Source organism: Manacus candei, unplaced genomic scaffold, assembly GCF_025592945.1.
Source record: "Manacus candei isolate 608988 ecotype Guabito, Panama unplaced genomic scaffold, ASM2559294v1 h1tg000050l, whole genome shotgun sequence".
Lineage (NCBI taxonomy): Eukaryota > Metazoa > Chordata > Aves > Passeriformes > Pipridae > Manacus > Manacus candei.
The window spans coordinates 14,197,651-14,225,575 of NW_026138098.1; the positions used below are offsets into that span (position 1 = coordinate 14,197,651).

Sequence of the window (27,925 nt, forward strand, 5' to 3'; positions counted from 1 at the left end):
CTCTTTTCCAGTCATGTATTTGGACCTCAGCTGCAGAGTAAGAGTCCTTGAGTGCCTTGGATGCCTGCAGGTACTATGTTGAAACACCTTCATGTTAGCCAAATAGAACTGCAAATAGTATCATGGCTGAAATCCAGAAAACCCCTTTGTCATTGGCCACCCAGTTCCAAACTATGGAAGAACTCAGTGCCTATGAGCACATATCCTGAGAGTCTTCAGCTTGGTATTAGTAGTGTTCCTGCTCCAACCTGAGACAAAAGTGTGCCAACTAACCTGTGGACTTAATTTAACTGGTGTGATTTCCCCTGCATTTTCCAGCAGTGGACAGCCGAAGTGCCCCAGCTAATTATATTATAAATCAGAAGTGGTGGGATGAAAACGCTGCAGGAATCTCAACACATGGATACTCATAAATCCCTGTTTGATAGCAATGGAGGGGACCAAAAGAGGAGTGGGGAGCAAAGGAAACTGTTGTGGTGCTTTTAGACTTTTATGACTACAGGGTGTCCTTATACCTGCTTGCCCGTGGTTTGTTTTTTTTTTCTCTCTCTCCTCGTCCTCCAAAATTAAACCTGGCTGCACAATGAACATCATGAGTCTCCTGCTGCTTGTGTTCAATTTTCAAACAGTAGGAGGAAAGTGCACAGATAACAAATGTTCGCTGCATGCCGGGTCCCTTCCAGTTTTGTCTTCCGTTAGCTGGAATGGTGGCCACATGAATTTGACAGACGCTTTCCATGCACAGAATAAACACACAGTTCAGCTTTCCTTATGGCCTAGACAGTCCAGGTAGGGCAACTCTACTTAGCCCACAATGACAGGGATCACAAAGGGAGTTTTGTAAACGGGTTTTGAAAGTCTCTCTCTCACTGTCTCTATAAGCAATCCAGCAGTGGATCTGACTGTTGTAGTGATACTTTTTAGCAAGAACTTCTTTACTGCTACAACACAAACTCTGGAAAAACACTTCTTTTTAGAGTAGCTGGGAAGATAGAAACTCATAAGGTATGAGTTTATAAGACAAATTTGAGTTATAGTTAGAAGATCAGAAAGATTCCGTTGATTAGAAATGTTTAAAAATTTATCTTAAAACTAGAATCACACTGTGTGTGATTATTTTCAGATAATTTCAATTTAAAGATTTAGAAATTCACTTTTAAGCAGCTGTTGCACTTTGCAAACCGAGCTGTATTTTTGTAGTCCTGTTGTATAAGACAAAGGTTTCCCATTTAGTAACTAACAATTCTCTTTCACCTAAATGTTTGAGAAACCTGTGGTTTTAGTATTAAAGTATTTTAAGACAAGTTTTTTTCCTGACCCTCAGCCCCTTTCAATGTGTGAGCATTAAAGAGAAGTGTGTATTGATGGAAGAGATAGGGCTCACCCTGGTTGCACAGTTCCTGTTCCCTGCTGACCGAGGAGGAGGCCACTAGTCTTGCAGCAGTGTAAGCACCAAGAGAAAATAAGTAACACAAAATGGAAAGCATAGTGGATTTGCTATGTGATATCCAAGATCTTGCCATTGCCTCCTGTTAATTATGATCTGAACTCTTGCCAAATCGTCATGCTATCTCCGCTCAGCCTTGGAGCAGAATGCAAACTGCCTATAAAGAATGCCCTTTCTAATTCATATTTTTAGAACTGCTTAAGAGGAATTATTACTGTGTCACTGGACTTTACAACAGGCTCCTTAGTGTCCTCCAGTGTTAAGCTCTTTCCTCTTCAGCAGTGGCAATGGTGCCAAGTTGTGAATGCAAAGTTGTCGTCTCTTCCTCTGTAAGCTAGTGCATCTGGGAATGCTGTAATTTCAGGAATGAGTTTTACCATGGAAAAAGGAAGACAGTGCACCTGTCAGTCCTGCCAGACAGAATTGTGTGGTGGAGAGAGTTTGGTTTGTTTTGCACAGTGTGTATCCAGTATTGGGATTTAAGGAGTAGCAGGACAACTGTAATATAAACTTCCTGCAAGCCAAGTACTCAGATATGGCAAACACTTTTCTCTGAGAGAGTGTAATTTATGCTCTGTGATCATGATGCACAGTGTGTTATGTGGGGTTTACTGAGAAATTAATGTAATACTAGAATCAAACCCAAGTTCATATTCCCTCCTTCATCCCAGGTGCCAGCTAGTTTGCAAGGTAACATGCTGTGTCTCCCACTTGCATTTAGGAGCATTCTGGAAGAGTCTTTCGACTTCAGTTTGACGAGTTCCAGATTGTCAGCAGCTCACATGATGACACCATCCTCATCTGGGATTTTCTGAATGACCCATCTGCCCAAGCAGAATCCACTCGTTCCCCGTCCAGAACATACACCTACATCTCCAGATAAATAACACTACACTGTACCTCACACTCGCACAGGTAAAAAAAAAATTAAAAAATAAAAGGAGGCTCAAAGGAGACACTGGATGTAGCACGAGCATGCTGCTTGAATAATTATCTGGGTCTATCAGTATTTCTTATCTTGGTTGTACAGTAATTACAGTGTCCTGTAAAAGGACAAGAGTGGTTTTGATACCTTAGAATAGGAACTTTATTTTAGGATTTGTGGCATGTGGCACCTATGACTTCCCCCAGAGAACTCCTCCTCCTCTGTCCATCATCATCAATAATTAAATCAGCTATCACTGCTGTCCAGAAGGAAGAAGGGTTTCTGCAGAGCGAGTAGAGCAGCTGCTGCCTAACAAGGGGCTGCAGATGGCCTGACCCTGGGCAGTTGTCACCGAGCAGGAGGGTTTTGCCAAGAAGCGTCAGCTTTATTCCCTCCCTCGGAAGTGGTGACCATTCTCCTCACACTGCAGCAAGCTGATTCAAGATTACAGTTTGTCTAGGGGAGGAGACAGTGAGGAACAAGCCCAGGCAAATTTAATCAAGATGCATCAACATGCAAAATAATTTACTGATAGGGCCTAGCCCTCGTTCTCTCTCACACAGCAGAGCTGTTAAATTGTTCATATCAGAGCCTGGCTGGTTTGCTTACCCTTTTGTCTTGGTGAGCACAGTGTGGGGAGGACATAATGTTTCATAGGTCCGGGTCAGTTGTAGAGTGAATTCGATATATATGAGTAAAGTGCGATAGCATGATTGCTTGCTTGGGTGGGTACATGCACAATTACTGTTAATAGCTTGAGAAAAATGGCAGAAGAACTAACAGGCTTCTGCAAAGGCGTTTCCACAGTGACATTTTCCCATGAAAATGCTCTGTCATGGGGCACGTCCTGGATCCTGTTTGATTGGTAACTGTACGGTGGTGCTCCAGACCTGTCAGATCAGCTTTCTTGATTTTCTCAAACACTCTGGTCAATCAGATGTTCTTTTAAATCATTAAAAGATTTAGTACGAATGGGGTTTGTTTGGTTTGTTCTGTTTTTCGTTCCCAGGACTCATTTAAGCTGCAGTATTTAAATGCCAGGACAAAAGAACTATCCACGTAACCAATACTTGCTGAAGAGAGAGGCTCTCAGACTTGTTTCTGGAACAAAGTTGGCATGCGGTTGATCTCAGACAGGGTCTACTCAGCGCGGCTGACTGCTAAAGTGCTGCTATATCAGAAGATGACTTTTATCTTTCATGAACAGTTAACATTTTTAAACCTTCCCATCCCTCTCCTCCCTGATCCCCCTCTTCATGTTCACTCTGCTTCCCTTTACCCTGTTTGGTTCCCCTCCAAACCCAGTCACAGATGTCCTATGAATATATTTAAGATGTTGCCAGAATGTGTTGCTTTGCTGTTAAGCAGAAGACTTATAGCCACAGCACATCCTGCTGAGAGTTACTTCAGGGTGGGTGTGAGGGTGGGTGGGGAGAAGGCTGCTACTGTCGGACTGAAATCAATATCCATTGCTAGGCCTTTGAAAAAGCATTGAGCTCTGAAGAGCAACAGAAACAAAGCAGCCAGACTATCACCCTCCCCCCCAAACCCGGCTTCCCTGTGGCTTTTGGCTGTTCTGACTGCAGACTTATTTTTTTGTGGAGAGAGGACCCTTGAAATTTGACTATTATGAACCAAACCAATTTCTTTCCTCTCCTGCCTGCTATGCTAACCCTTTGGAAGCTGGATGTGTATTGTAGTCTCCCTTAACATCTACTCATTTGGGGAATGCTAATCAATGAAAAGTTAAGCTCTATTCTGCCAAAGTCCCAAGCATGATGGGCTGGGGCTGAGATCCTGTCCACCCCTACCCCAGGTGAAATGTTGGCCCAGGACAATATTTCACTAGCAAAGAGATTGCGTGTACCATCTTCCTCCTGCTGTTCTCCCTGAAGACAGTATGTTGCTGATGACTTATGAATTATTCTGTAAATTGGAGAAAGTTTGAGGCTGTGGTGAGAAGGAAAGCTGGACATTGCTCTTTTCTTTCCATTCCTTCTCCCCTCAGAAAGGCTGTAGCTGGGTGCTGGAAGAGGGAGCTGCTAAAAACCTTGTGAAGCTCTCCAGAGCCATCCTAGAGTGAAGACACTACACAAACACTCTGGCCATTACAATAAGACTTTGCCTCACTTGAATGAGCAAATGCACAGTCCTCTGGAGATGGCAGATTGGTAAAATGAGTGTGGCCATGAGGACAATCATTGAATTTAGCAGTGACTTGAGGCCGGTTCTGCAGCATTTCTGGGGCTAGCCTTGCTAGAAGGCATTTGGAAGGAGAGCCTGTGGTGTGCTTGTCTAACCTGCATGCATGCTGCACTGTGATTTAGGGATGTGGGCTGATTAGTCCTTTTGCTGATAGCTGTGATGAATCTTTGCTTTCTAGCTGAGACTTTTGCAAAATCTGATTGTTTAAAAGATAAAAATAGCCTTGAAGAGAAAGGACATGAGAAACAATTCTGCATGTCTCTGAACTAGACAGAAGTCCAAGGGAAAACAGCTGTCTTCACAGAGCTGGAAGGAATTGCAGCAGGCCTGCATTTAGATCAGGAAAGACTGTGTAAATCAGCCCCTGGCCATTCCAGTTTTGTGCCCATATCTCCTGCATGTCTGAAATAACCTCTACTGCCTTAGTAGGGAGTTGCTCCAATCCTACAGTAGGAAATTGATGCCCTTTATCTCTGAGCTGAAGGGGTTTAAACAGGCTTTGTTAACACACTCTGAACTTGGGAGATGGGATTTTTTTTTAAGCTATTCTCATCAGCTTCACTTAGCTGGGGAAGCAGTTGCATTGTCTCTAATTGCTTGGGATGCGCATTTTCCACCAATGAAATTTAGCAAGGAGCTGGGCCAGGAGTCCCCAAAGAGCAGTCCAGAGAATTTGAATAATTTTGGTGACAGCTAAGACAGACAAGAAGGTGATGGAGTTACGAAGGAAGGAAAAGCTGGTGCTTGGGGAATACCTAGAGCAGTTTCTAAGGCATGTGGGCAGCAGTGTTGAGCACTCAGTTCCCTGTATTTTCATTGAGCCTAGAGACTACATCAGCTCTAAAGAGCATCTCAAAGCCTGTGATGACACTCCTATTTTTGAACTACTGCTGTGAGAGTCAAACAGGTTAACAAGTCTGTTCAGGTAACACTGGCAGAGTGACTTACCTCTGCAGAGTCATAAAAGTTCTGAGTCACAATGATAAGTTCATCCACAACTAATTTTGGCACTACTTTTTAAGCCCAGGAAGGCTGTTTGGGCTTTCAGATAGCTCCACATATCATGAATACTGCAGTCCCAAAGCCAAAATGGCAAGGGAGCAGAGAGAATCAAAGTTTACATCCCAAACTTTGCTGAGTTCAAGTTCTGAGTCTTAATGCTATTTGAACACTGTCCCTCTAAGTTCAGGTATTACCAGGTCTGCAGCATGGTTGCATGTCAGCAGGGCTTTATATGACCTTGGCTGTAGATTTAATAATTATTTTCCTCATTTTGGTTATCCTCTGTCTTTTACATTTGGGTTACTGTAGAAAACAATGATCTGTTTCTCCAGCCACTGAAAGCTGCAGAACTTTTTAATATTTTAATTGTGTCTTTGTGACCAGCATGTACAAGGATGCATTTTATTTTGCTAATTGAGAGAATTTGGGAGAACTGGAAGACTGGCTGACCAAACAGAGACAACACCATTGTAGATTGTCCTTGGTTGTCATAGCCCTGCTGCTCCATGCTGCTATTCTCTTGGGTCTTCAAGTGGTACCGTAGTTTGTACTCTGCTGTATAGAGCTTTTTAAGGTACATTTAGCAAGCAACTGCTGAAATCCATTTTTGGCACATGGTAAGAAAGGTGTTTTACCCTCAAGAAGGGACTGTATGGGAGTACTTCACACAGAACCCCAGAGGGGCGAGGATTCCTACCCCACTCCCCGAGTTGTAAAAATTTTCTCATGGCTTAAGAAGGAAACTGAAGTTAACTGATCTAACTTGAACTTGAAACTGCCACAGCCTGACATTTGGTGGTGTTTATTGTGCACCCCGGGAGGAGCAATTTGGTAAGTAGATCTTCCAATGTCAGAAGAATGTGGCTTTTTCAAACTTCCTCCCCTTCCCTTAGGATATGTGTGCATGTGTGTGTGAGTGTGCAAGAGTACATGTGAGAGAGAGGTTTCAGCATGAACTGGATGGATAATCCCTCAGCCAGATTGGAGTAATTGCAGAGTTTATAATGAAAATAACTAGAATTTGCCTGCTGAAAGGAGATTAAAAAGGGCTGGAAGTGTCTGTGGGCTTTAAGTGTTGCACATCGCTTTGAAATGAAATACCTCTGCTGCGTAGAGATTGGCACTTCTCCCATAAGTTGGAAGCTCACATGAGCCTTCCACCTTGAACTATGGGATGGAAAGTACTGGAGGTGTGGGACATTCAGAGCAGGACAATCTGTTATGGCCACACCATCTCCTGCTTGTGAATCCTTTGCAGTAGAGCACAGTTTTGCTGCGAATATTTCTCGTCCTAGGAGGAATACAGCTTGCTTTCAAATATGCAAATAGAAAATGGCATGAAGGAATTTGCAGTGAGATAACTCCTACAGCTGTCTCCTCTGGAGCAGCTCCCTCTGCTCCCTGTTAACATTCAAGGACAGACACATCCACTGTTGGAATGGAAGAATTCAGATGACAAGTTGAGAAGTCTGTGTTCATCAGAAACATTGAAATGCTTTACACTTGTTTCTAAACTGGAAGCTGACTTGGACCACCATGCTCTACCTACCCACCACCTGCTCCTGCTCCAAAGGATCCTTTTTTCTTTTTCTTCATTTTTTTTGAACACTGAAAAAGCTGGAGAGTATCATGTGCATTTCTCCACTCCCAGGTATGTGTATCTGCCCCTTCCACATGTTCCTTCCTCAGTCTGAGCAGAGCTCCAGGCTTGGTTCTGAGTTTCTGGCATCCTGGCTCCAATGGGAAGCACATATCCAGGTTGGGCTCTTGCATGACTTCCTTTAACACCATTTTAGATCTGCCTTGTATGGCTGATTATTCCTAAATTCACTGGGGAGGAGCAGTATTTGCGTTTGATAAATTGCAAATACTGGCAGCTCTTCGTAGCTAGAGAAGTGGATAAGAAGGAACAGCCAGCCTTCTTACTGCAGGCTTGCTCTTAGTTGTGGGAGAAAAAGGAGATGAAAAGTGGTGGAAAACTAGGGGGAACGTGGGGATAGATGGATCTCTACAAAAGTGGGGACAGTGCTGAAAATAGATCTTTTGGCTTGTGCAGTTGAAAGACTTGGAAGAACAGAGGTTTTCTATGAGAACATCAGAAGTCATCAGGAGGTGATCAAGACCTCCTATTGTTGAACTTGTCGGTTGATGCCCCTTTTAGGATGCATTGGAGGCATGAGGAGAAAGGAATGGACTAACCTGCACTTGCCAGGAGAAGAATGAGCTTTGCCAGGGTCTCCAAGTGGCATGCATGATGCATCTGACATGCTGAGCTTTGCCCTACTGTTCCTCCCAAAGCAATAAAGCATCAGCTTCCCAGAAGGAGGGGGGAAACAGCAAGTGACCCAGATGTCCTCAGAGGTGGTCTCCATATGAAATCCTTCTGTCCTGCTGGCAAATCCCTGCTGGATTGATTGGCATGAGGGAGTCACAGTCTTTCTGCCCTCACTTTTAATTCAGAGACTCACAGAAGCAGCAGGTCCCTTGGGTGTGTTCGTTCTCCACACTCCAGCAGTGGGTTGAGACGTACAGCTGCCTGCTGAGGCTGAGCATTTGGCTTCCCCTCCTTTGCCCCCTTACCCCTTTTTTTTTTTTAATGAGGTATAGCCAAACTACTGGCAAATCCCCAAAGCATCTCTCTCAGGTAGAGCCTAGGCACACTGCCAGAAACTTTTCCCATTACTTAGTGCTTGTTCCCAAAGTGTTGGGATTCCACATTTCTTGTCCAGTAGATATCCCATGGGAGTTGGCAACACTGGTTAATCCTTAGTGATATTAAACTGATACTTTCAAAATCAGAGGGATACTGATGTACATGGATGTGCAACAAGCCCTTTAGATATTATAGCCAGCTCCTAAACAAGTTCCTTTTTTTAATAGCCTATCACCCTAGAAGATATCCTGATTTCTGCTCAAGCAGGAGCCAAGTGCAGCTATGGCCAGAAAATCAGCAGGACATACCAGTCTTTGTCACAGAGCAGCTCTGCTCATACCTGCACAATGAATTTGTTGCCTTCACAGGCAAAGTGTTTTAACCTGCTGGCACTTAAGCATTGGTTTACATCTGAGCAAAACTCCACATGCAGGAGGCAGGGCAGCCTGTCCCGGGCTGCTTGCAGTGGCTTTTACAAGGAGCTAGCTGTGAGAATTTTTGGGCAATTCAATGTGAAAATATGGAGCTGCTTTCAAGTGTAGAACTTTGCTTTCAGCTACTTTGTCTATACCACGTGAGACATTGCAGGGCTCAGCCTAGCCACAGTTTTAGCATGGCAGAAAAATAATGTGACCTCAGCAAAGTGTATTGTCCCCTTTCTCCCCATCATCTTACATCACTGTGTTTAGGAGAGTTACCTGCCTGCTGCATCATTCCTGCCTGCTCAGGCTGAGGTGGGTGTGGAAGTGGGAGAGGTGAGAAAGAACATGGTTTCTCCAGAGTTTTCTGTTTGTTACTCTGCTATATTTGTTATCTGGATTCTTAAGTAATGAGTGCTTTGAATTTTGTGATTATGTTACGGTGATGTGTAGTTAATGTACTAATGTTCACTTGAGCTAGGATCATGGTAACAGTGTGGTTTGTTTTTTTTTTTTTAACTGTTCAGAAAATAACTTAAATACAACTACAAAGATTAAGCTGTGAATCTCTCCTGTTTTCCTTTGGGGGGGAAGGACACCATCGAAATATCAATCCTGTATCTTTCTCAAGCCCCGTCTGTGTGAGTCACACTTCTGCTACGCATGCACTATACACAACATTTGCAGTGTGAACCCCTGGAAGTGCTGGGGCCAAAGGGTGGACAGCTTTGCCCCGAGGCTGGGGTAGATGCAGCTTCACAGGACACACGGAGTCTGCAGTAACCAGTCCCACCTCAGAGCTGCTGCTCAGGGATGAGTGCAGCATAAAAGACTGCTCTGGCAGTCAGGAAAAAAAACCACTTATTCCTAAAACCACAGCATACTTTTTAATTAACAAACTCTCTATTCATAGCTAATGGCCTCTGGCTGGGACAAATGAGTCCACCCTGTAACCCAGAGAGTGGATGTGACTGATAGAGAAGAGCTGGAGCCATCCTGTCCATTAAAAAAGTGGGGGGGAAAGCTATAAAGACTTTTGTGTTTTTCTGGGTACTGTTGCAAGATCCTGGTAGGAGAAGCACAAATTTGTTTTATAAGCTAATCAGAATCCTGCTGTTCAATAATGAGTGAGTAATTGACATATCGCAGCACTGCCACACAGTTCCGTGGCTGGGGATGCTGTCACGCTTACAGCTCGCTGGAATCCCAACGCAAACACCCTTGCCCTCATAATACCTTTCTCTTAAAAATGCTGCTTGGATAGCAGCCTTGGATCTTTCTGTTTTACTTAACAGCCCCTTTTAAAACAAAGGCCACTGTGGTTTTAAGATCCTGACTCCAGGGGTGGTCAGAAAACAAACAAACCCCTGCACTCCCGACATCTCTCTCCCTGCTGGCTCCATTCTTGGGAGCCAGCAGGGGACTGGAGATTGTGAAGGCTCCTGCTTTTCTGAAGCGCTGGGAGCAGGATTCCTGTCACTTCCAATCGCAGTCTCTTCTTGTGACAGGGTTTCCCAGCAGCCCCATTCTTTGTTTGGCAAGGGTTGCGGTTTTTATGCATGTGTGTACATATATACGTGTATATATATATATATGCATATTTACACCACTTTAACCTCTTCTGTTCCCTCTCTGCTCTTTCCTCACATCCAATAATAGATTTGGAAGAGGAGTTGCAGTGACAGGCTTCGGATTGGTCTGTAACACAGAATGCAGCTTGATTTAAACAACCTGTGACTGCCAGCACACACCAGTGAGACCCCTTACCTTCTGTACTCACAGTCCCAGGTGTCTGTGTGTACCCAAACAACACTGCCCAGCCCTACGAGAAACAGGTTCTCCTTGTGGGTTATGTCTAGCTGTTCCTTGTATAGTCCTTCCCCTTTTTCTCATTGATGTTTAAAGAGGAGGATCGGAGTCTTTATTCCAGATTTCTAGTACTGGGACAGTGCTGTGCTGCAGGGCACAAGGTGGAAAACTTCTCACAGGAATTCTGGATTCACATCCAAAAACTCAAGTACTAAAGAGAGTCTTTGAGAAGGAAAAGCAATCTCAATTGTAAATTTCCACTGGAGAAGAATGAGCACCACACAGATTATCCTAAATAGATTCAGTGGTTAATTACCCTTTCTGTTTAAAAATGTCTGCCTTATTTCCACTTCAAATGAAAAGAGGAAAGTAATGTTTGCCATAGCTTCAAATTAACAGCATTTGATCCACCTACAGCTTTAAAATGAAATCTTCTCTTGTTTGGTGTTTTTTTATTGTTATATACATGCTTTCAAGAGTATAGTAAGATACTTTCTTGAAACGAGGAATTGGCTAGTTTAGATTAGCTAGGCTAGAATGAACATAATTCTTACAATAATGTTTGGGATGAGTTCAGCATTTGGTGGTTCAAAGAGGGCTAGGATGTCGAACTCTCAGCAGAGGAGGCAGCATAGCCAGGGAAACAAAAACCCTGAGCTCTAGTGCTGCCATGGATTTCTGTCCAGCTGTCCTGTCCTGACAGCCCTGCAGGGGCAAGGGCTGCACCTGGTTCCAGCAGTGTCCTGGCCCCCTTTGTTCAAAGGCTTTGTGTGGTGGACCCCCCTGTGCAATGGCACACCTGTCAGTGCCCAGGAGAATGTGGATATGATTCAATGTTTTGTGGGAGTAAGATGCCGCTCCTCGGCTTGAGAGCCTGCTGCTCTGTATAGCTCTGCTTTTCCAAGTGCTCAGGTTATTCCACAGCCAATATACAGACTTCCCAGGACTCTGTTCCAGGAGGGGCTGATGGGAGAGAAGATGAGAGGAAAAATAAGATGCTGCTTGCACTAACTATCCTATGCAAATCTCACATTACGGGCTGCAGCCCTTGGAGGTCTCAGCCTGTCCCCTTTGCCAGTTGATCCTTCCTTGATGGCTGAAGACATCTGATGGACAGGGATGTTTTGCCCTTCTAGCAAGCTTCCAGGAGTGCATGTGAGTACCAGCCACTTTGCTTTACCCTAAGGGAGCTCAGGCACACATTCATTATATTGTCAAGGGATGCTCTTTGCTTCTGATTCGTGTTACCTTCCCAGCTTGAGCTTTCTCTCCAAAATGCTTTGCTGACATGCATCTGGCTGGCAGGAGCAGATCGAAATCTCCAAACCAGCAGGGAGGTTGCTGAGCTGTGGGGCTGATAAGCCAGGGACCACTGAATTTGGATAAGGAATATGACCAGGAGAACCTGGGCTTGAAAAGGTCTCAGCTGTACAGGTAAATAGCCTTCCTACAGATGGAGAATGGTCAGATGGGCTTTCCAGTGCAACAAGGCAGAAATAGCAGCCTGAGTAGTGCTTTCACTGGGGACACGACTGACTTCCTTCCAGAGGCCACTGTGGTTTGAAGGAACTCAAGCCCCTGGCTAATGTCACGCAGCTGATGTGTTCAAAACCCCCTGTCCCATGCCCAAAGCATCCTTCTGGCATTTACAAAGGCAGATCAGGGAAGGGTTTTCGAAGGGGCAGTGAGGCAGGGAGGCTGCCAGACCATCTCCATTTCTGCAGTGTCAGCTCTGAATGGGCAGTGCTGGCAAACTGCTCTGACCTTCAGAGCTGTGGAGATGTCCATGAGCAGCTCTGCCTGCTCGGCCTGTGCTACCAAGGTCCCTCTCCTCTGGTGTGGGGAAGGGGGTCAGTGGCTGCTGAGAAATGCAGCTTTTTGCCTTCATATGAGCTGCTTATTGATTCCTTGTGGAATTTACCTAGTTTGAACTCGGTAGTGGTGGGCAAACACCAAGAGGCAGCATTGAAGACCATGTCCTCTCTGAGGGATTTCTATTTCATCTTGGGAAAGGGGACAGACTCTCCCAGTGTGTTTTCCTCTGCATTCCCAAGTCCTTCATACCATTTTTTTTTGTGTTTTATGTCTTTGGTGTAGAGTCCTGCATGGCTGGCTCGTGGCTGTCAGTACTTGTCCTTGGGGAGCTGGGAAAGGAGGCAGAAGGCACCACATTCTCTGACATTGCAGCAGGGCTAGCTCTGTCATTCCGCACCACACGAGCTCCTTGGAGCAGGATGAATCCTGCCTCTGCCCACACCATGAACAGCTGGACTATGGGGAAGCCTTCAGGGCTCCCAACAGCGTCTCCATCCTCCTGGACATTGCTTTGTGCAGGATGCATGCTGGGACTGGCTCCTGCTGTTCTGCCTCTTCCAGTTCTCCTGGGTTTCTTTGCATGCCCAGACACTGTGTGTCCAATGCCTCGAGGAGAGGAGGTGGGGACAGCCTCTGGAGGCAAAGGCAGCAGTGAGGCAAGAGTGGGACGGGAGCTCTGGGAGTGACAGTGGGAGGGGATTAGGGTGGTTTATGGGCTCACAGCTGCTTTTCCAGGCATGGGGGGTGTTTTAGGCAGGGGCTCCCTGCATGGAGCCAGGGGAGGAATGCCTGTAAAATGTGGAGACGAGCTCCCTTGCGGCACAGAGCAGCGGGTGTTTCTCACCAGCACTTGTCTCGTCATGTGCCACCATCACCGGGTCAGGTCACAGGAGTGTCTCCAATTAACCCAGCTCCCTGGTGACCCTCAGTTGTCACTCCAGGCTTTCCTCCTCCCCCTTCCTGCCCCAGCATGTCTTTCTTACCTCTACATCTGCTGCTAAACCTCTGCTCCTAGCATCCCAGCAACTGCTGGGAACTGGTGGCAGTAACCCAGATTTACTCCCTAAATCAAGGCAGTGGCCATGCCCTGTCTTGAAGCTGTGTCCTGAGGATTTCCCTGCTTCAGGATGCCCCAGCACCACCAAGCTGTGTGGTGGGAGGGAGGGCTGTTGCTGCAGGGGTGAGCACAGGGCTTGTTGATGGGTATGGGCTTCAGTGGAGAGGAACTGGGAAGCTCCAGGAGGATTTTTAGGTGGTACTTGCTGGGAGAGTACCAGAATGGAGGAGAGATGGCTGCTGCTGTTTCCTCCTCTAGCTGTGGCAGAGACCACTGGACTGGGCACATTTAATCCTCCAGGTGCTGGTCCCAGAGATGAGCCATGTACCTGGATGACTGGAGTGAGATCATGGCTGCAGGACACAGCATGGCCTTGCTTAAAATCCTGTCCTACGTTTGCTGCTTTGCCTTGTCTTAGCACAGGGCTTGGGGTGAATCCTGGGGGTGTTTAGGGCTGCCCTGCAGCACTGCAAGTGCTTTGGGCATGGCTGGAACCCATAGGCTGCGTGTCCTCCTCCTGCTGGGTCATCTCACCCCTGGGCATGTCCAATAAATGGATCTTCCTCCTACTGCTCTGGGAATGAACCAGGACAATCCCCAGAACTGTGGCTCCCTACAGGTCTCCCTTACTGTGACCCTGTCACCGAGGTTTCTGCAGCCCAGCACTACTGCACAAAGGTAAAGGTGATGCCCCAATCAAGACCTGGAGAAACTGAATCTGGGCAAGACACAAGCTCTTGAATGGGTGCCCGCTCCGGGAAAAGCTGAACACTGGGAAGCTGGGAAGGGCTGGTGGCTGAGGGGGAGGGCCCGCTGCTTTCAGGAAAAGGTAAAGGCTCACACAGAGGGAGGAGACAGGAGCTGGGACCTCCTGTGTGGGAGGAGTCGTGCCCGGGCTCTCCCTCACCCCAGACAGCCCGTTTGGGGCTGGGCACGGCCCACGGGCTTGGGTGCTTGTGAGGCTCTCCCAGCTCTGCTCTGCTTTCCCAGCCCAGCAGGACCTTCCTGAGTGGGGCCAGCCTGTCGGGACCTGTCCCTTTTAAGCCCTTGGAGCTGTTGCCAGCCGTGGCTTAATGGGGTCCCCATCCCTTCAACTGTCTGTTCGGCAAATTAAGAGCTTGCTATTAGGCTGCTAATTAAAGGCACTTCATTAGCAGCAGGGGAAGCAGCTCCTGGCCGCAGCAAAATTGGATTCCTCTGAGCTGCTATGAGCCGAGTCTCTCCTCTCTGGGGCTGGGGGCTGTGCCCTTCCATGTCCAGCGAATGCATCTGCCCCGAGCCATGGCCGTGTGTCTACCAGGCTCCTCCCGAACGGCAGGGACTGGGGCACATCAGCCCCACGGTGGCAGAGGGGCCGGAGGTGATCGGGGTCTTGGGTGATGTGGGGCCGCCGCTTCGTGCCCAGCCTCGGGGGTGGTGCAGTGATGTTGCCCTGCTTACGGTTCCCGAGGCCACCCCCGTTTGGAGGGGGCATGCGGGAGCTCTCGACGGTGGCAGAGCATCACATCGGTCGTCCCACTGTCCCCAGGCTTGGCCGTGACCCCTCAGCGGGCTGGGCAGCCCGGAGGTGCTGCCCCTGCCCTCGGCGAGGGAGGAGGCCCCCGGACTCCTCCTCCGGCCGCTCAGGCGCCTCCAATGAGCCCCGGGGCACCCGGGCTGCCTGCCCTGCCCTGCCTTCCCTTCCCTTACCTCCTCCTTCCTCCATCTAAAAATGGGAGAGACCAGCCAGGCGGCCGGACCGGGGTTGCCTTCCTCCCCCTCTCCTTCTCCTCCCTCCCCGCGCTCCGCCTGCAGCCTCTCCCCGACGGTCGGGAAAGGGACCCCGCGGCCCGGCGGGGACATCACTGGGGTGAGCTGTCCCTGCGGGCCGGGGGGGGCTGCGCCATCCCTGTTCCCCTCCTGCCTTACGGTGCCCCGTTCCCCCAGGCCCCTGGCCTGACGCCCCCATGGCCGGACACCACCCTCCCTTTTTTCCCAGCTCGGGATTCCTGATGGGATTAGGGGGGATTTGCTGTGCGTGAGCCGGGAGCTGCTAGGTGCTACAGATCCGGCTACCGTGCGTGGGGTGCTGCGAGGAGGGCCGGGCTCTGGGTGCTGGCGAGCGTGGCTGCTCCCGTGGGATGCAGAATCACTTCGCATCCACCCCGTCCCAGTCCTGCCGCTGCGGGGATGGGAGACGCTCATTGCTCAGGGGGAGATAGCCGGGTGCAGCACCCAGGGGTGCTCCTGCAGCTGGAAGTGCTCTGAACGCTCCTGGGCACCCAGATCCTGGGGTGCGCTGGGTCAGGGCACGGGCTCTGTTCCCCCGCGGCCGTGGACTCTCTGCAGTGAGGAGCTCCAGCAGCCGGGGCAGGAGACAGAGGTGTTGGTGGGGGCGAGGGTTTAGGAGGTGGGTGCGTGTGGTGTTTGGAGAGGGGGGGCTGAGACCTTCCCTGGGGACCTGCACCTTTCAATGGTGCTGGGCCACTCTCAGCAGCACCATTTGGGTGCCCCATCGAGGGAAGGGGATGGGTGTCTCTCCCTCCCCTTCCTGCCCCTTTCCATCTGCTGCCCACTCCCAGCTGGGGACAGGGTTGCCCAGGTTACTCAGGCTGGGCCCCCACCAGGGTAAAAAAAGCCTCACACTGCAGCCACAAGACCAACCATGGGGAAGCTGGATTGTCTGGGCTGGGTGCTGGGCACCAGCCAGAAGTGGTGCTCAGCTCAGGGCTCTGTCACGTTGGGGTCTTTGCTCTGGGCCAGGGTCATCCCTACTAGAAAAGGGACAGTGACCCAATACAGTTCATGACACATGATCTTGGCCCCTGGCTCTTCTGACCAGTGCCATGCTCATCCTTCCTCTTCTCTCCCAGCATCTCACTTTCCCCCTGCTGTCGGTCACCCTTCTGGTGTCTTTTGGCTCCTCCATGCTCTATGGCTACAACCTTGCCGTGGTGAACTCACCAGCAGTGGTAAGGGACAGGCAGCCTCTCTGGGAGCAGGGGAAAGGGCTCTGTATCCCTCCCTAGCAGAGTGGAGGGATTGCTACCCAGCATCCCCACATCAAAATGCTGACATTTTCCTTGGGCAGTCACCCATGGAAAGCAGCCCAGGGAGAGGAATGGCATGGGAGGGACATGGGAGGCTGTGTTCATGTACTCCAAACTGGTCGCCCTGGGAAGGCAGAGGCTGGGGAAAGCTGGCCACAACCTCCTTGCTCTAGCTCAAGCTCTGTCTGGCATCTTTAAACTGCCATTAAGCCTCTCTGATGCTGACACAGGCTGAGCAACCCAACCAGCACATCATAGTCACCCTCTGTCATGTCTTGCCTAGCATCTCCTGCAATGCTGTTAAAGTCATGGCATCGTTCCTATAGAGCTTGTCTTCCCTTTTCTCCCAGTACATTCGGTGCCCATGTGTGTCTCTGCCCTGCAGCACATAAAGGCTTTCTACAATGCCACGTGGTCCCAGCGGTACGGACATGAGCTGACCCCTGGCCCCTTGACCCTCCTCTACTCCCTGACTGTCTCCATCTTTGCCCTGGGAGGGCTGGTGGGCTCCCTGCTGGTTGGGATGCTGGTGGAGCGATATGGCAGGTAAGGGTGTCATACGATGGGACAGAGTGATTGAGGGATGGGGTGGGACTGGAAGAGCTGCCCTTCTGCTTGTGCCTGCTAGGAATGGCGCTCTGAGCCGCAGTGCTCTCCTCGTCCTCCTGGCCGGCGGCTTCATGGGCTTCAGCCGGGAGCTGGGCTCCCCTGAGATGGTGATCATCGGTCGCTCCATCACAGGGCTCCACTCAGGTACAAGTGCACAAACCCTTCCTCACAGCTCAGTCCCCTTGCAGCCCCTTCACAGGGGGCTGGAGAAAACTTCATATTCCCCCCAGGCTCTGTGGATGGGTCTCTGGTGCGGACAGGACACCTCCCTGGCCGTGGGGGCCCTACTGTGACTGACGCTGGGCGTGGGGGGAGATGCACAGAGTCTCTAGCCAGGCACCTTTCTCCCCACTGCCTCTCCCATCCCAGTTGTTCCTGTCCCTGCCAGGTATCTGTCTCAGCGTGGTGCCCCTCTACCTGGGAGAAATCGCCCCCAAGAACCTGCGGGGTTTCCTGGGCCTCATGCCCAGTATCTTCATCTGCCTGGGGGTTTTTGCTGCACAGGTCCTGAGCCTCCCAGAGCTGCTGGGTGAGGTGAGCACAATATGCCAGCCCACATGTGCTGGACCCTGCTCTGCCCTTCCCATGACTTGTCCTATTTCAACTCCTCTCAGGACAGATTCTGGCCCCTTTTGCTGTCAGTGGTGGTTGTTCCTGCCTCCCTCCAGCTCCTGCTGCTGCACTGCTTCCCCGAGAGCCCACGATACCTGCTGATAGAGAGAAACGATGTCTGTGGAGCCACCAAGGGTGAGGGGATATCTTGGGGGAGACTGGCTCCAGGAGATGCCGGGCGCTTCTCCAAGGTCTCCCAAGACCAAGGTGCATCCTCGTGGCACCCTTCCACACCCAGACCTCACAGCCCACCACAATCCTTATGGTTCAGTGCTTCCATCCCATGCAGTTGTGCCACAGCATTTCCATAGTGCCCATCACTGTGGATGAGGCTTTTCCCAAGTCCCTATGGATGCTGAGCCCCATGGGTCAGGGAGGTCTCCTGGGGAGGCTGAGTCAGAGCAGAGCCAAGCCCCTGCCCTGTGCCATACCAATGAGCATCTACCCTGGGATGGGGAGACATGTGTCCGTGATCCCTACTCTCCCCACAGCACTTCACCAGTTCCTGGGGACCCCTGATGTACAGGATGTGATCAAGGAGATGAAGGAGGAGCAGCGGTCACTCTCCTCCATGGAGATGGTCTCTGTGTGGCAGCTGCTGCGGGACCGCTCCGTCCACTGGCAGACCCTCTCGGTGGTGGTGGTGAATGCCGGCATGCAGCTCTCAGGGATTGATGCCGTAAGCTCTGCAGGGTCCTTGCTCCAGGACCTGGCTCTGCAGAGGCTGAGCTGAGACCTGGCAGCTCATTTCATCAAGTGCCCTATGGCTTCAACCCCTGCTCATGCTATGTCCCCTCCTCGGCAGATTTGGTTTTACACCAATGTCATCTTCGAGAACGTCGGGATCCCTGTGTCCCAGATCCCCTACACCACCGTGGGCACTGGTGCCATTGAAATCATCGCTGGGCTGATTGGGGTGAGTGATGGATGGACAGATGGACACAGCCCCTCCATGCCTAAGCCTTGTTGCCAGCTCCCAGCACCATCAAACAGGGGGGCTGAATGGATCCCCAAATGTCATCTGTGCCACAGCATGGATGTCCCTTTTCTGGTGGGACAGAGAGTTTGGCAGGGAAATGGGGATGGAAGATGGGATGAGACAGACTCAATTTGGGGGTCACGTCTAGAAGGGGTGGGAGAATTTTGGGGTAGCAGGGAAATTGGGGAGAGATGCCAGGCAAGGAGCAGGTTGAAGATGATGGAGAGAGCTAGAGGTTCCTTCTGGCTCCCACTTTCATTGTCACTCTGTTAGCAGAGCCACATACCCCAGTCTGCCCCCCCAGCCAAGCACTGGTCTGGTCCCAGACTAGCAGCTCTGCCCCCCCAGCCAGCCCTCATTTAGCTGGAGAGTTAGCACTGGGCCGGGCAGATTTATGTCCCTTGTCCCATCTGCAAGTGTCACCCAGGGCCATCCCAAGCCACCTAGCACTAAATCCACGCCCTGACAATTAGAGAGATGGATGGCAGTGGCTTTTCCCAGAAAACCAGGAATGAATGGGGGGCTCTCCCCTCTCCCCATAGCTCAACCCACTGCAGAGCGGGCCCCCTGCCTCTCTGAAGGGTGGCCCCTTCTCACCTCCCCTGGCTGTGGGGCTGCCCCAGCCCCCCGGCAGCCACCCAGCATAGAGCCAGATTGCTCAGGAGCAGCCCCTCAAATGGCCCCCGATGGACACGCCAAGATTGGTTATAAAATTACAGGCATTTGTTCTGCTGTCAATACCCTGCCTGCTCCAGCCGCTGTGCTGCCTGCCCGCACCCTGCCTCTGCCCACTGCCCCACAAACACCCCGTACCCAGCCCAGCACCTCCACCTGGCACTGGTGGGAATGCAGCCATAGGGTCACCCCAGTCAGCCCCGACCCTGCAGCTTAATGGGACTCTGTGGGACCCCTCTCCTGCCCCATGTGTGCTCACCCCTTGCACTTTACTTTACATGCCCCAGCCTCAGCCCTGGAGCTCTGAGCTGGGGCTGCCCAGGAGCATCCTCCCACCTTCAGCTGGATCTGGGGTTCAGGGGTGCTCCCGTCCACCTTGGAGCTCCCCACCACCCCTCTGCTCTCCCCTGGCAGTGCTTCACCATCGAGAAGGTGGGCCGGCGGCCTCTCATCATCACTGGCTTCTGTGCCATGGGCATCTGCTCGGCTGGCATCACTGTCTCCCTGCTGCTGCAGGTTGGTCTGGCCACTGCCACCCCCAGGGCCACTGCCACTCCCTGGGCTCGGCTGGGGCATTAATGGGGGCTGGGTGATGTAAGGCTGGGTGTCACATCGGGGGAGGGAGCATGCATGGAAATGAGAGGTGCACTGGCTCTTCCAAGTAACATGTTCCCTTCAAAGTTAAAGAGAAGGAAATTTTAGTGCAAAGAACAAAAGAAGAAAACACAAATTCAAATGAGAAAAGTCCTGCTGCTTCCGGTAGCTTTTCTGCAGAAATTGTTGTTACCAGACAGGCAGCTGTGAAATGCTGGGGGAGGTGGAGATGTTTGCAGGGTCCTCCTTCTGCTGTCTGCTCCCAGGGGATGTTCCCATGACTCTGGGGACATCAACATCACGAGCTGCAGATCTCAGCCAAGGCTGAACCTCACTAGCTTTGCCCCAAACCACCCATTGCTTGCCTGCATCTCACTGATGTGTCCTGCGTGGCCACTGTCTCCAAGGGCCACCACCGAGCCAAGCAGCTTCAGCCCAGTGTCCCCTCACAGGCTGCCCTGCCCTGGATGCACTACGTCAGCGTCGCCTGCGTGGTCGGCATCATCGCTGGCTTCTGCATGGGACCAGGTGGGGCTGGGACTGGGGGAATGGGGGGCGATGGAGTGGGAATGGGTGTCCCAGGGGACCACCAGGATTTGCAGGCAGGGGACAGAACCTGAGCCTTGGCCCCGTCCCTGTGGCCAGGCCCTGGTTTACCGTGCTGCACCCCACAGGTGAAACCCCCCACAAACCCCTCCAGCCCCATACATCCCCAGGGCACACTCTACCTCCTCCTCCTTGTCCCTGCTCCAGGGCCAAGCAGAATGAAAGCCCTGGCAGCCTTCCTCAGACCTCCCATCACAGTGTTGCTGATGGGCATCACCCTGTCCCTAACCAAGTGCAGGCTCAAACAGCCAGGAGTGAAACCTGGACTGGTTTACCCAGTTGATGTATTAGCAGAGCTGCCAACAGATCTGTAATTCATCCTCAACCTAGACTTCATTCACTGTAATTACATCTTTAATTAGGATTTTAATGGCTCATTGTTCACAAACAATGATGAATAGGAGTTTTAAAACAAACAAAAAAATATATATATCTGTGTTCTGGGCGAACTGTGAGTAAGAGTCCATCAGGGGCTCCACTCCTCCCTTACTTCTTAGCACTTGTTTTTTGGTTTATCTTTTCCCTTGGAGCATCCTTTATAAAGAGGTCCCAGGCAGCCCTGTGCCAGGCAATGGGGCTCTAGTCACGTCAAATACATATCAAATACAGTCCCTTGCCAGATTCCCATGTGTCTTGGGATGTCTTCTGGACCTTGGATTCTGCCCTCCAGCACAGGGACAGTCCTGGGACCCATGGCTGCTGGCTCAGTGACACATAGCAGGAGAGGCTGAGCCCTTCCAGGAGAAGTAGTCACAACCCATGTCCAGTTTTTAGTCCAGTAACAAGTTGGCTTGGAAAATCATTTCCACACACATGGGAAAAGCAGTTGGAAAATAACATTTCTGTGTCCTTTGTGAAATTCTGATGCTCAGAAATGTAGTTGCTTCTTTCCTGCCTAAATCAACCACAGTGGGATAGAAGCTAATTGATAGAAGGAAATTTTCTGAACTGTTTTGATCAAGGGAGACTGGAAAGGGCATTATGGAGGTTACCAGGAAGATTTTTCTCCATGCCTGTGATGTCTAGGAGATTTAATGTGTCAGCATTTAGAAAAATTATTGGAAAATGAGGATCCAGGTGAAATATTCCACCCTTATTTTGACTCAGCCTGAAACTTTCAGTCACACAACTTGTGAAACTGGCCTCAGCACCCAGCAATGTGCAAGTGTGGTATGTCAGGGGGATCGTCACCTACCACTGAGACACATCCCAAAGGGAGGCCAAAGGCAGGACACTGGTCCACAACACTCCCCATCTCCTCCAGCTGTCCCAGCACCAGCAGTTTAAACTGTGAGTCTTGCTGGGCTCCAGCCCTTTGGCCACAGGACTGAGATGGACAGGACCTGTTGACCCCAGGGGTGCTCGAGGCACCTGTCCCCCATATCCTTGATCTGTCCCTTCCCTCTGCAGCTGGTGTCCCCTTCCTGATGACAGCCGAGCTCTTCACGCAGTCGCACCGTCCAGCTGCCTACATTGTGGGGGGGTCCCTCAACTGGCTCTGCAACTTCACCATTGGCTTCATCTTCCCCTTCTTGCAGGTATCAGTCCAGAGGGGCCATGGAGGAAGGAGGGGATGGACACAGCCCTGCTGCTCTCCCACAATGGGGTGCCAAGTCAGGCTTAGCCTGAGAGATACTCATGCTCCAGGCTCAGCTCAGTGCTGGCTGGAGCCAGCCTAGGAAGGGGTGATGAGAGGGGACGCTGTCTTGTGCCATGCCCAGTCTGGGGGTGCCTGACTCTCTGCCCCATCCTGCTCTTATTGTCCCCAGATGTCAGCCGGTGCCTTTTGCTACCTGGTTTTCTGTGGTGTCTGCCTGCTGGTGGCCCTGTACGTCTACTTCATCATCCCTGAGACCAAGAACAAAACCTTCATGGAGATCAGTCACATCTTTGCCACCCGCCGCTCCGTCCTCTCCATCCCAGCCCATCTCAGAATGATGAGGCTCGATGGCTATGGGACCTTGGAGAACAGCTCCCTGGAGGGCTCAGGCTCCAGCCTGCCCTGATCTGGCTGGGCTGGAGGGGATTGGGATGGTGGAGGAGACTCGGGGCTGGAGAATAAAGTGGGGGCCAATTTGCTCTGATCTGGTCAGCTCTGGGTCTCCCAGGACATGTCAACATGTCACTGTGCTGCAGCCTGTAGCCAGGATGATGCACCAGGGTGGCACTGACCGCTGTGCATGACCCCCATGCTGGAAGAGAGGCCCCCACAGAGACGAGGGCACCTCCTGTGACTCTCATCACTCCTGGGTATGGAGCCTTGCCAAGAGCTACCCACATGAGCTGTTTAATAAAGACCATTGCCACCAGAGCCATCGTTTGGCAAGTTCAGCCTGGAATAGCAGCAAGCTGTAGTGTGCTGGAATGGGTGGGTGCTTTCCCAGTGCCAGGGAAGAGCAGAATGGGTTGAGGGATTTATCCTCCTCCCCAGGGAGGCTGGAAAGGTCAAAGGGAGGGTGATCAGGATGTTTCCTAGGCTCTTGCATCTTACCTGTGTTGGTCATGCAAAGCCAGAGGCTATTGCAGAAGCCACTGTACCCCTCCACAGCCTGCTGGAAGCCCCTTGGTGCCTGGCCTCGTGTGCTGACCCCAAAGAGTGCTCCCATGGGACCCCTGCATGGTTTGCCCTTGAGGACAAAAGGATCCATTATACACCCACATTCCTTTTCTGCACCCCATTAATTGCTGTGACCTCAAGGTGCTCTCCAAGCATGACGTCTCTCACGTCTCTGCCTTGAATCCTGAGGCCTGTGTTGCAGAGGGAGGGGCTGCCCTGTGTCCCAGGACTGCTGTGAGCATGGCAGTTGTGTGACCGAGGACCCCCACAGCAGCTCTCACTAACACCATGGGGTTGGGAGCTCCCAGGCCAGCAGACCCTCCAGGAGCTATGGTTTGCAGGAGAGCTACAATATTTTGTTCTGGTAAGAGGTAAACCCCAGGCAGTGGGGAGGGCTGTGTGGCCAAACCCTTCTTGTGCTAATGCAAACATCATTTATTTTGTTGCAAATAATTTAGCCCTCTTTTCCCCCAGTTTCCCACCCCGTGATTGGCCCACAGCTTGTGTGTTTGGTGCTTATGGTCACTTGGTGAGGAGCCCACCCTTCCTGCATCCCTTGGCAAAGCCTCAGGGCGCCTCTGGGGGTGGGTGGGTGCTGGACCCATGGGGACTGGGCCATACTGGGTCCCCAGTGCCTGGTCCCATCACCTCCGTCCTACACCACTAGCTTGGGACTCTCCTGCATCTTGAGCCATTTAAAGGACATCAGTCAAAGGCAGGGGTCATGGCTCCACAGCATCAACCACTTCCCACTCTGCCTCCCTCCCGACTCCGCTGCTCTCGGCAGCAGAACAGAGCGGTAAATATGTGCAGCATTACATATGTATAATGGAGTGTAAATAACCCCAAAAAGTGCATTGTAAATAGACTCCAAGTTTATCCTTTATTAATGAGGCACTGAGTGCCCTGCTGTTTTAGAGCAGCGAGACTTTGATAATATCAAAACCTAAATTACACTTGTGTCTCTCATTCCCAGCAAACGACAGCATCATTTCAGGCCTCTTTGCCACTTGTATTTATTTATTCTGGTATTTATCTATCTCTCCCACCCAGCATGTGGGGCAGCTTGGAAGATGACCCCTGCCCTCCGTGTAGGAGGCAATGGCCCCCCTGGGACCAGCCCCCCCATTCTGGGGTCCTGGAACAGCCAAGGAGCTGGGGTGTTGCCTTATAGCCAAGGACTGCTCTGTTCTGGCTGGTGAGAAGGGGCAGACCTGCAAAATGTGGGGTCAAGGCCCATTTTTGCCAGAGCTTCAGACACCACCAACAGTCCCCTCTTCCCAAGGACTGGAGGTCACTGGCCAAATTCTGTGGTGCCCTTTGGATGCATTTGCTCCTGGGGACCCTTTTGAGGATATTGTGCCAAAGGACACGTCCATCCTCTTTCCATCAGGACCTGGGGGTGAGGAAACCCTGTGCTCATGGAACCCTAGCAACTCATAATCTATTTTGTTGAAGCTATTGGGGCAGAATCTCTGTTTTGGGGCTGTCAGTCCAAGCTGCCCCTCGCCACTGCTCTGGTACTACTGCAAAAACTGTATTTGGTCTTACCCTCTCTTTGCCTTGCCCAGGGAGGCATTCCCAGCCTCTCTGCTGCAGGTATCTCATGAAAGATATGGCTGGATGAGCTTTGAGATGCTTCTCCACGTCCGAAGCTGCTTCCCCATGTCCAAAGCAGCTCTCTGGATTCAGGCCTCCAAAAGCACTGGTTCTACTTGGTGAGGGTAAGGCTGTATTCTCTAGCAGTGTCCAAGCAGACCTCGAAAGACTGGAGGTGTAAAGAAGAGCCTGAGAAATTAATTGGATGCCTGGAAATGCTCCTGATCCTCTTAAGGTTTGCAGAAATGAAGAGGAAGGTGGCTTTCTCCAAATGTGTAAGTGCCTTCTCCTGATGTGCCCAGTGCTAGAGGGTGGGTGAGTTTAAGCATTGAGGTATTCACATACCTCCAACATGGAGAGCTGGGGCTCACCCGAGACAAACTGGAATGGGAAAGAAGGCCCTGGCTCAAACTCTCCAGATGCTTTGAAAGGGGCTTCTCAAGGAAATGGTTATGGCCCATCGGTGGATATCTCCAGATCCTTCATGTAAGCTCTCCTAGAGGGTGCCTGGCTCATGGTGAATGGTCACATCCCAGCTGGGAAGCTGATAAAGGCTTGCTGGACACATCTTGGTGTCCCTGTGCCATCACTGGGGCTAAATGGGGCAGCAAGTGGCCCTGAGCAAGCCCAGAGGAGGCCACGAATATGCTCAGAGGGTTGGAACACCTCTCCTGGGAAGACAGGCTGAGATAACTGAGGTTTAGCCTGGAGAAGAGAAGGCTCTTGGGAGACCTTAGAGCACCTTCCAGTAGATAAAGAGATTGAAAGAGAGCTCTGGAGGGACTTGTTACAAGGGCATGTAGTGACAGCACAAGGGAGAATGGCTTTAAACTGACAGAGGGTAGGTTTAGATTAGATATTAGGAAGAAATTCTTTACTGTGAGGGTTGGGAGGCACAGAAACAGGTTGCCAGGAGAACCTGTCGATGCCCCACCCCTGGAAGTGTTCCAAGCCAAGTTGGATGGAGCACTGAGTAACCTGGTCCAGTGGAAGGTATCCCTGCCCATGGCAGAGGAGGTTGGAATAAGATGATCTTTAAGGTCCCTTCCAACCCAAACCATTCTGTGATTCTGTGATTTACAGACACATCTGCAGACCTCAGCTGCTCAGGGCCATTCAAAGCAGGGTAGAGCTGGCAGAGGAGCCAGCATGGTGTGGGGGTCCATCACCAGGCCTCTCCAGTTTCTTCTCCAGAGTAGTGGGACTGGCTGTGAGGCTGCAGTAGGAAGGACATGGCACATCTGACACAGCTCATCATGGGGAGAAGCCCAGGCTGATGGGCAGCCAAGCTCCTGCCAAAGCTTGACATCAGTGCTCATGGAGGGCCTGAGACTGCAGGATGGGACCTCCCACTGATCTCCCAGTGTCCATACTTGGTGGCTCCACATCCCACCTGTCACAGCCTTGTGTGCAAACACAGCTTCGATAGAATCATGAAAGGGGCAAAAGCAGGGGAAAACTACTTCCCTTTGGATACAGGGTTTGTCCTGCCTGTCTGCCCTCCCCAGTGCCCAGGGGCAGGAATTAAAGAGGCCCTGGCTGCCTTTTGGGGTTGGCAAAGCTTCAGACAACAGCTTGAAGCTGCTCTCAGGTACCCTGGGATGTGAACTTAATAGGGGAGAGGAAAAGGTGACAAAGGAATAGGACACAGCGAATGTGGCTGCCCTGGACCCATGTACACTGCTCATGATAATAACTGCCAGGACACAAGTCACCTGGAGAGAAAAAGTTGCACTCCCAAAATTAGGAACCCCCCAGACAGTGAAACACCCTCCAGCTTTGGCATAGTGGATGAGTCTTTCAGCACTGTCACAGGGAATCCTCTGCCTGGGAAGGGTGATTTCAGACAGGATGGGTCCTCTTGGCACCTTCTTTTGTTTTTGCTTTGCCCAGTGGTGGCAGGAATCCCCAGAGAAGGGAACAAGGACATAACAGTAGTGTATATGTGCCTGCTCCAGGTGTCCCAGTCTCATGGACACGTTTGTTCTATGGTAAACCTGTTTCCCTCCTGGCTGAAAATCATCCTCCAGTGGCCTCACTGGGCTGAGACCACAACTCTTATCTCCTAAAGTGCAGAGTCAGCTCCAGCCCAGCCTGCAGTTCACACAGGCTGTGGTCAACAGTCTCTTTGCAGGTAAAAATCTAAAATGAGTGATTTTTTTTAATTTTGTTCTGGATAAGAGGCACTCATCTGAAACCCAGCACCTCGGAGGAGTGGAGAACAGAGATTAGTTTCTTTTAAAAGCCTAAAATATTTCCTCGGTATCAACCCCACCCCTCAACCTCTTAAAAAAAAAAAAAAAGATGGACAATTTGAACAATTTGAGGGCATATTTGGGGTGGGAAGGAAGTGTTCATTACTCTACCAAAAAAAACCCCCTCTGTATGAGTGCCTGCAGGTCCGTGGCCAGGGTTCTGCTGGAGCAGGTCTCTGCAGAGGTTGAGGGGTGCCAGGGCTGGTCTGGGTGTGGGTGGCTGAGGTAAGGGTGCCCGGCAAAGGGTGCACACCAGCAGATGGCACTCCTAGAATTTATTGCTACAGCAAGCTGCCTTTTGGAGAGCAGTCATGTAGGAGATGTCCTATTATATGGGCAGTTGACTTTAATAGTCATTGTGTGCTTAAAGCACAGCAAAACAACAGTGGGAAAAAAAAAAAAATCCCCACTCCACTTGGATGGCCCTTTTCCCCCCAGCCCTGCTAGTCTATTTGTACAGTAAATTAAAAATATGAATCACTTCTCTCTACTGCCTCCCCAAACACTCATCCTGTCAGGCTCTGTGTTGTCTTCATTTGTATTACCTTAATTTAATGTTAATTATGTTCTTCATTTACAAAGAACAAGCATTTACACTCCCTGTCTGGGGATTTTCCACACTCGCGGTCTCCACAGACGGGGAGGCGAAGGGGAGCGGTGGAGGCAGCGGTGCCGGGGAGGAGGCTGTTAGCAGGGCCGTGGGAATGGGGGGAGCAGGGATGCCACCCCCCGAATGAACTGGCAACGATGAGCACTATTGCCTTTCGATTTATGAAACCGTATCGCTGCCTGTGCTTAAATCCCCCCTAATAAATCCTTTTTAAAAGGTCCTTGGCCAATGGAGGGCAGTGATTTATGGTGGGGAGCTGGAGTGGACAGAGGTTTGGTGGCAGGGTTTGGTGCCGGGGGGGTTGGGGACCCATCCAAGGACGTCACAGGGCTGGGAGCCTGGCCACTGCTGGGTAGTCCTGAGAAAATCTCCCAAGCACCTTTTCCCTGATATCTGCAGGCTTGTTGGATGCTGTCGGTGATGGGATGACCTGTAACCACAGCATGGATGAGGACTGCAAGTCCCTGC

The 27,925-nt window shown here is 50.8% G+C and overlaps 2 protein-coding genes across 7 annotated transcripts in view; both read left to right on the forward strand.

Annotated features, from left to right (window-relative positions):
* BTRC (beta-transducin repeat containing E3 ubiquitin protein ligase) overlaps positions 1-9,217 on the forward strand; it is a 122,206-nt gene extending 112,989 nt beyond the window's left edge. For all 6 annotated transcript variants that reach the window (XM_051799987.1, XM_051799984.1, XM_051799983.1 and 3 more), the window contains 2 exons: positions 2,169-2,362; positions 3,382-9,217. In XM_051799987.1, the coding sequence (XP_051655947.1) occupies positions 2,169-2,330 (162 nt within the window). In that variant the 3' untranslated portion in view covers positions 2,331-2,362; positions 3,382-9,217. The remainder of the gene's footprint in view (positions 1-2,168; positions 2,363-3,381) is intronic.
* A 5,812-nt stretch (positions 9,218-15,029) lies between these two features.
* LOC127476753 (solute carrier family 2, facilitated glucose transporter member 9-like) lies at positions 15,030-22,685 on the forward strand. The gene is made up of 12 exons (XM_051800034.1): positions 15,030-15,181; positions 16,185-16,283; positions 16,747-16,907; positions 16,990-17,114; positions 17,359-17,504; positions 17,585-17,717; positions 18,074-18,261; positions 18,388-18,498; positions 19,651-19,752; positions 20,283-20,358; positions 21,847-21,974; positions 22,206-22,685. Exons 1-12 carry the CDS (start codon positions 15,044-15,046, stop codon positions 22,440-22,442), a joined length of 1,644 nt encoding a protein of 547 aa, XP_051655994.1. The 5' UTR covers positions 15,030-15,043; the 3' UTR covers positions 22,443-22,685.
* The last annotated feature ends 5,240 nt before the right edge of the window (positions 22,686-27,925 follow it).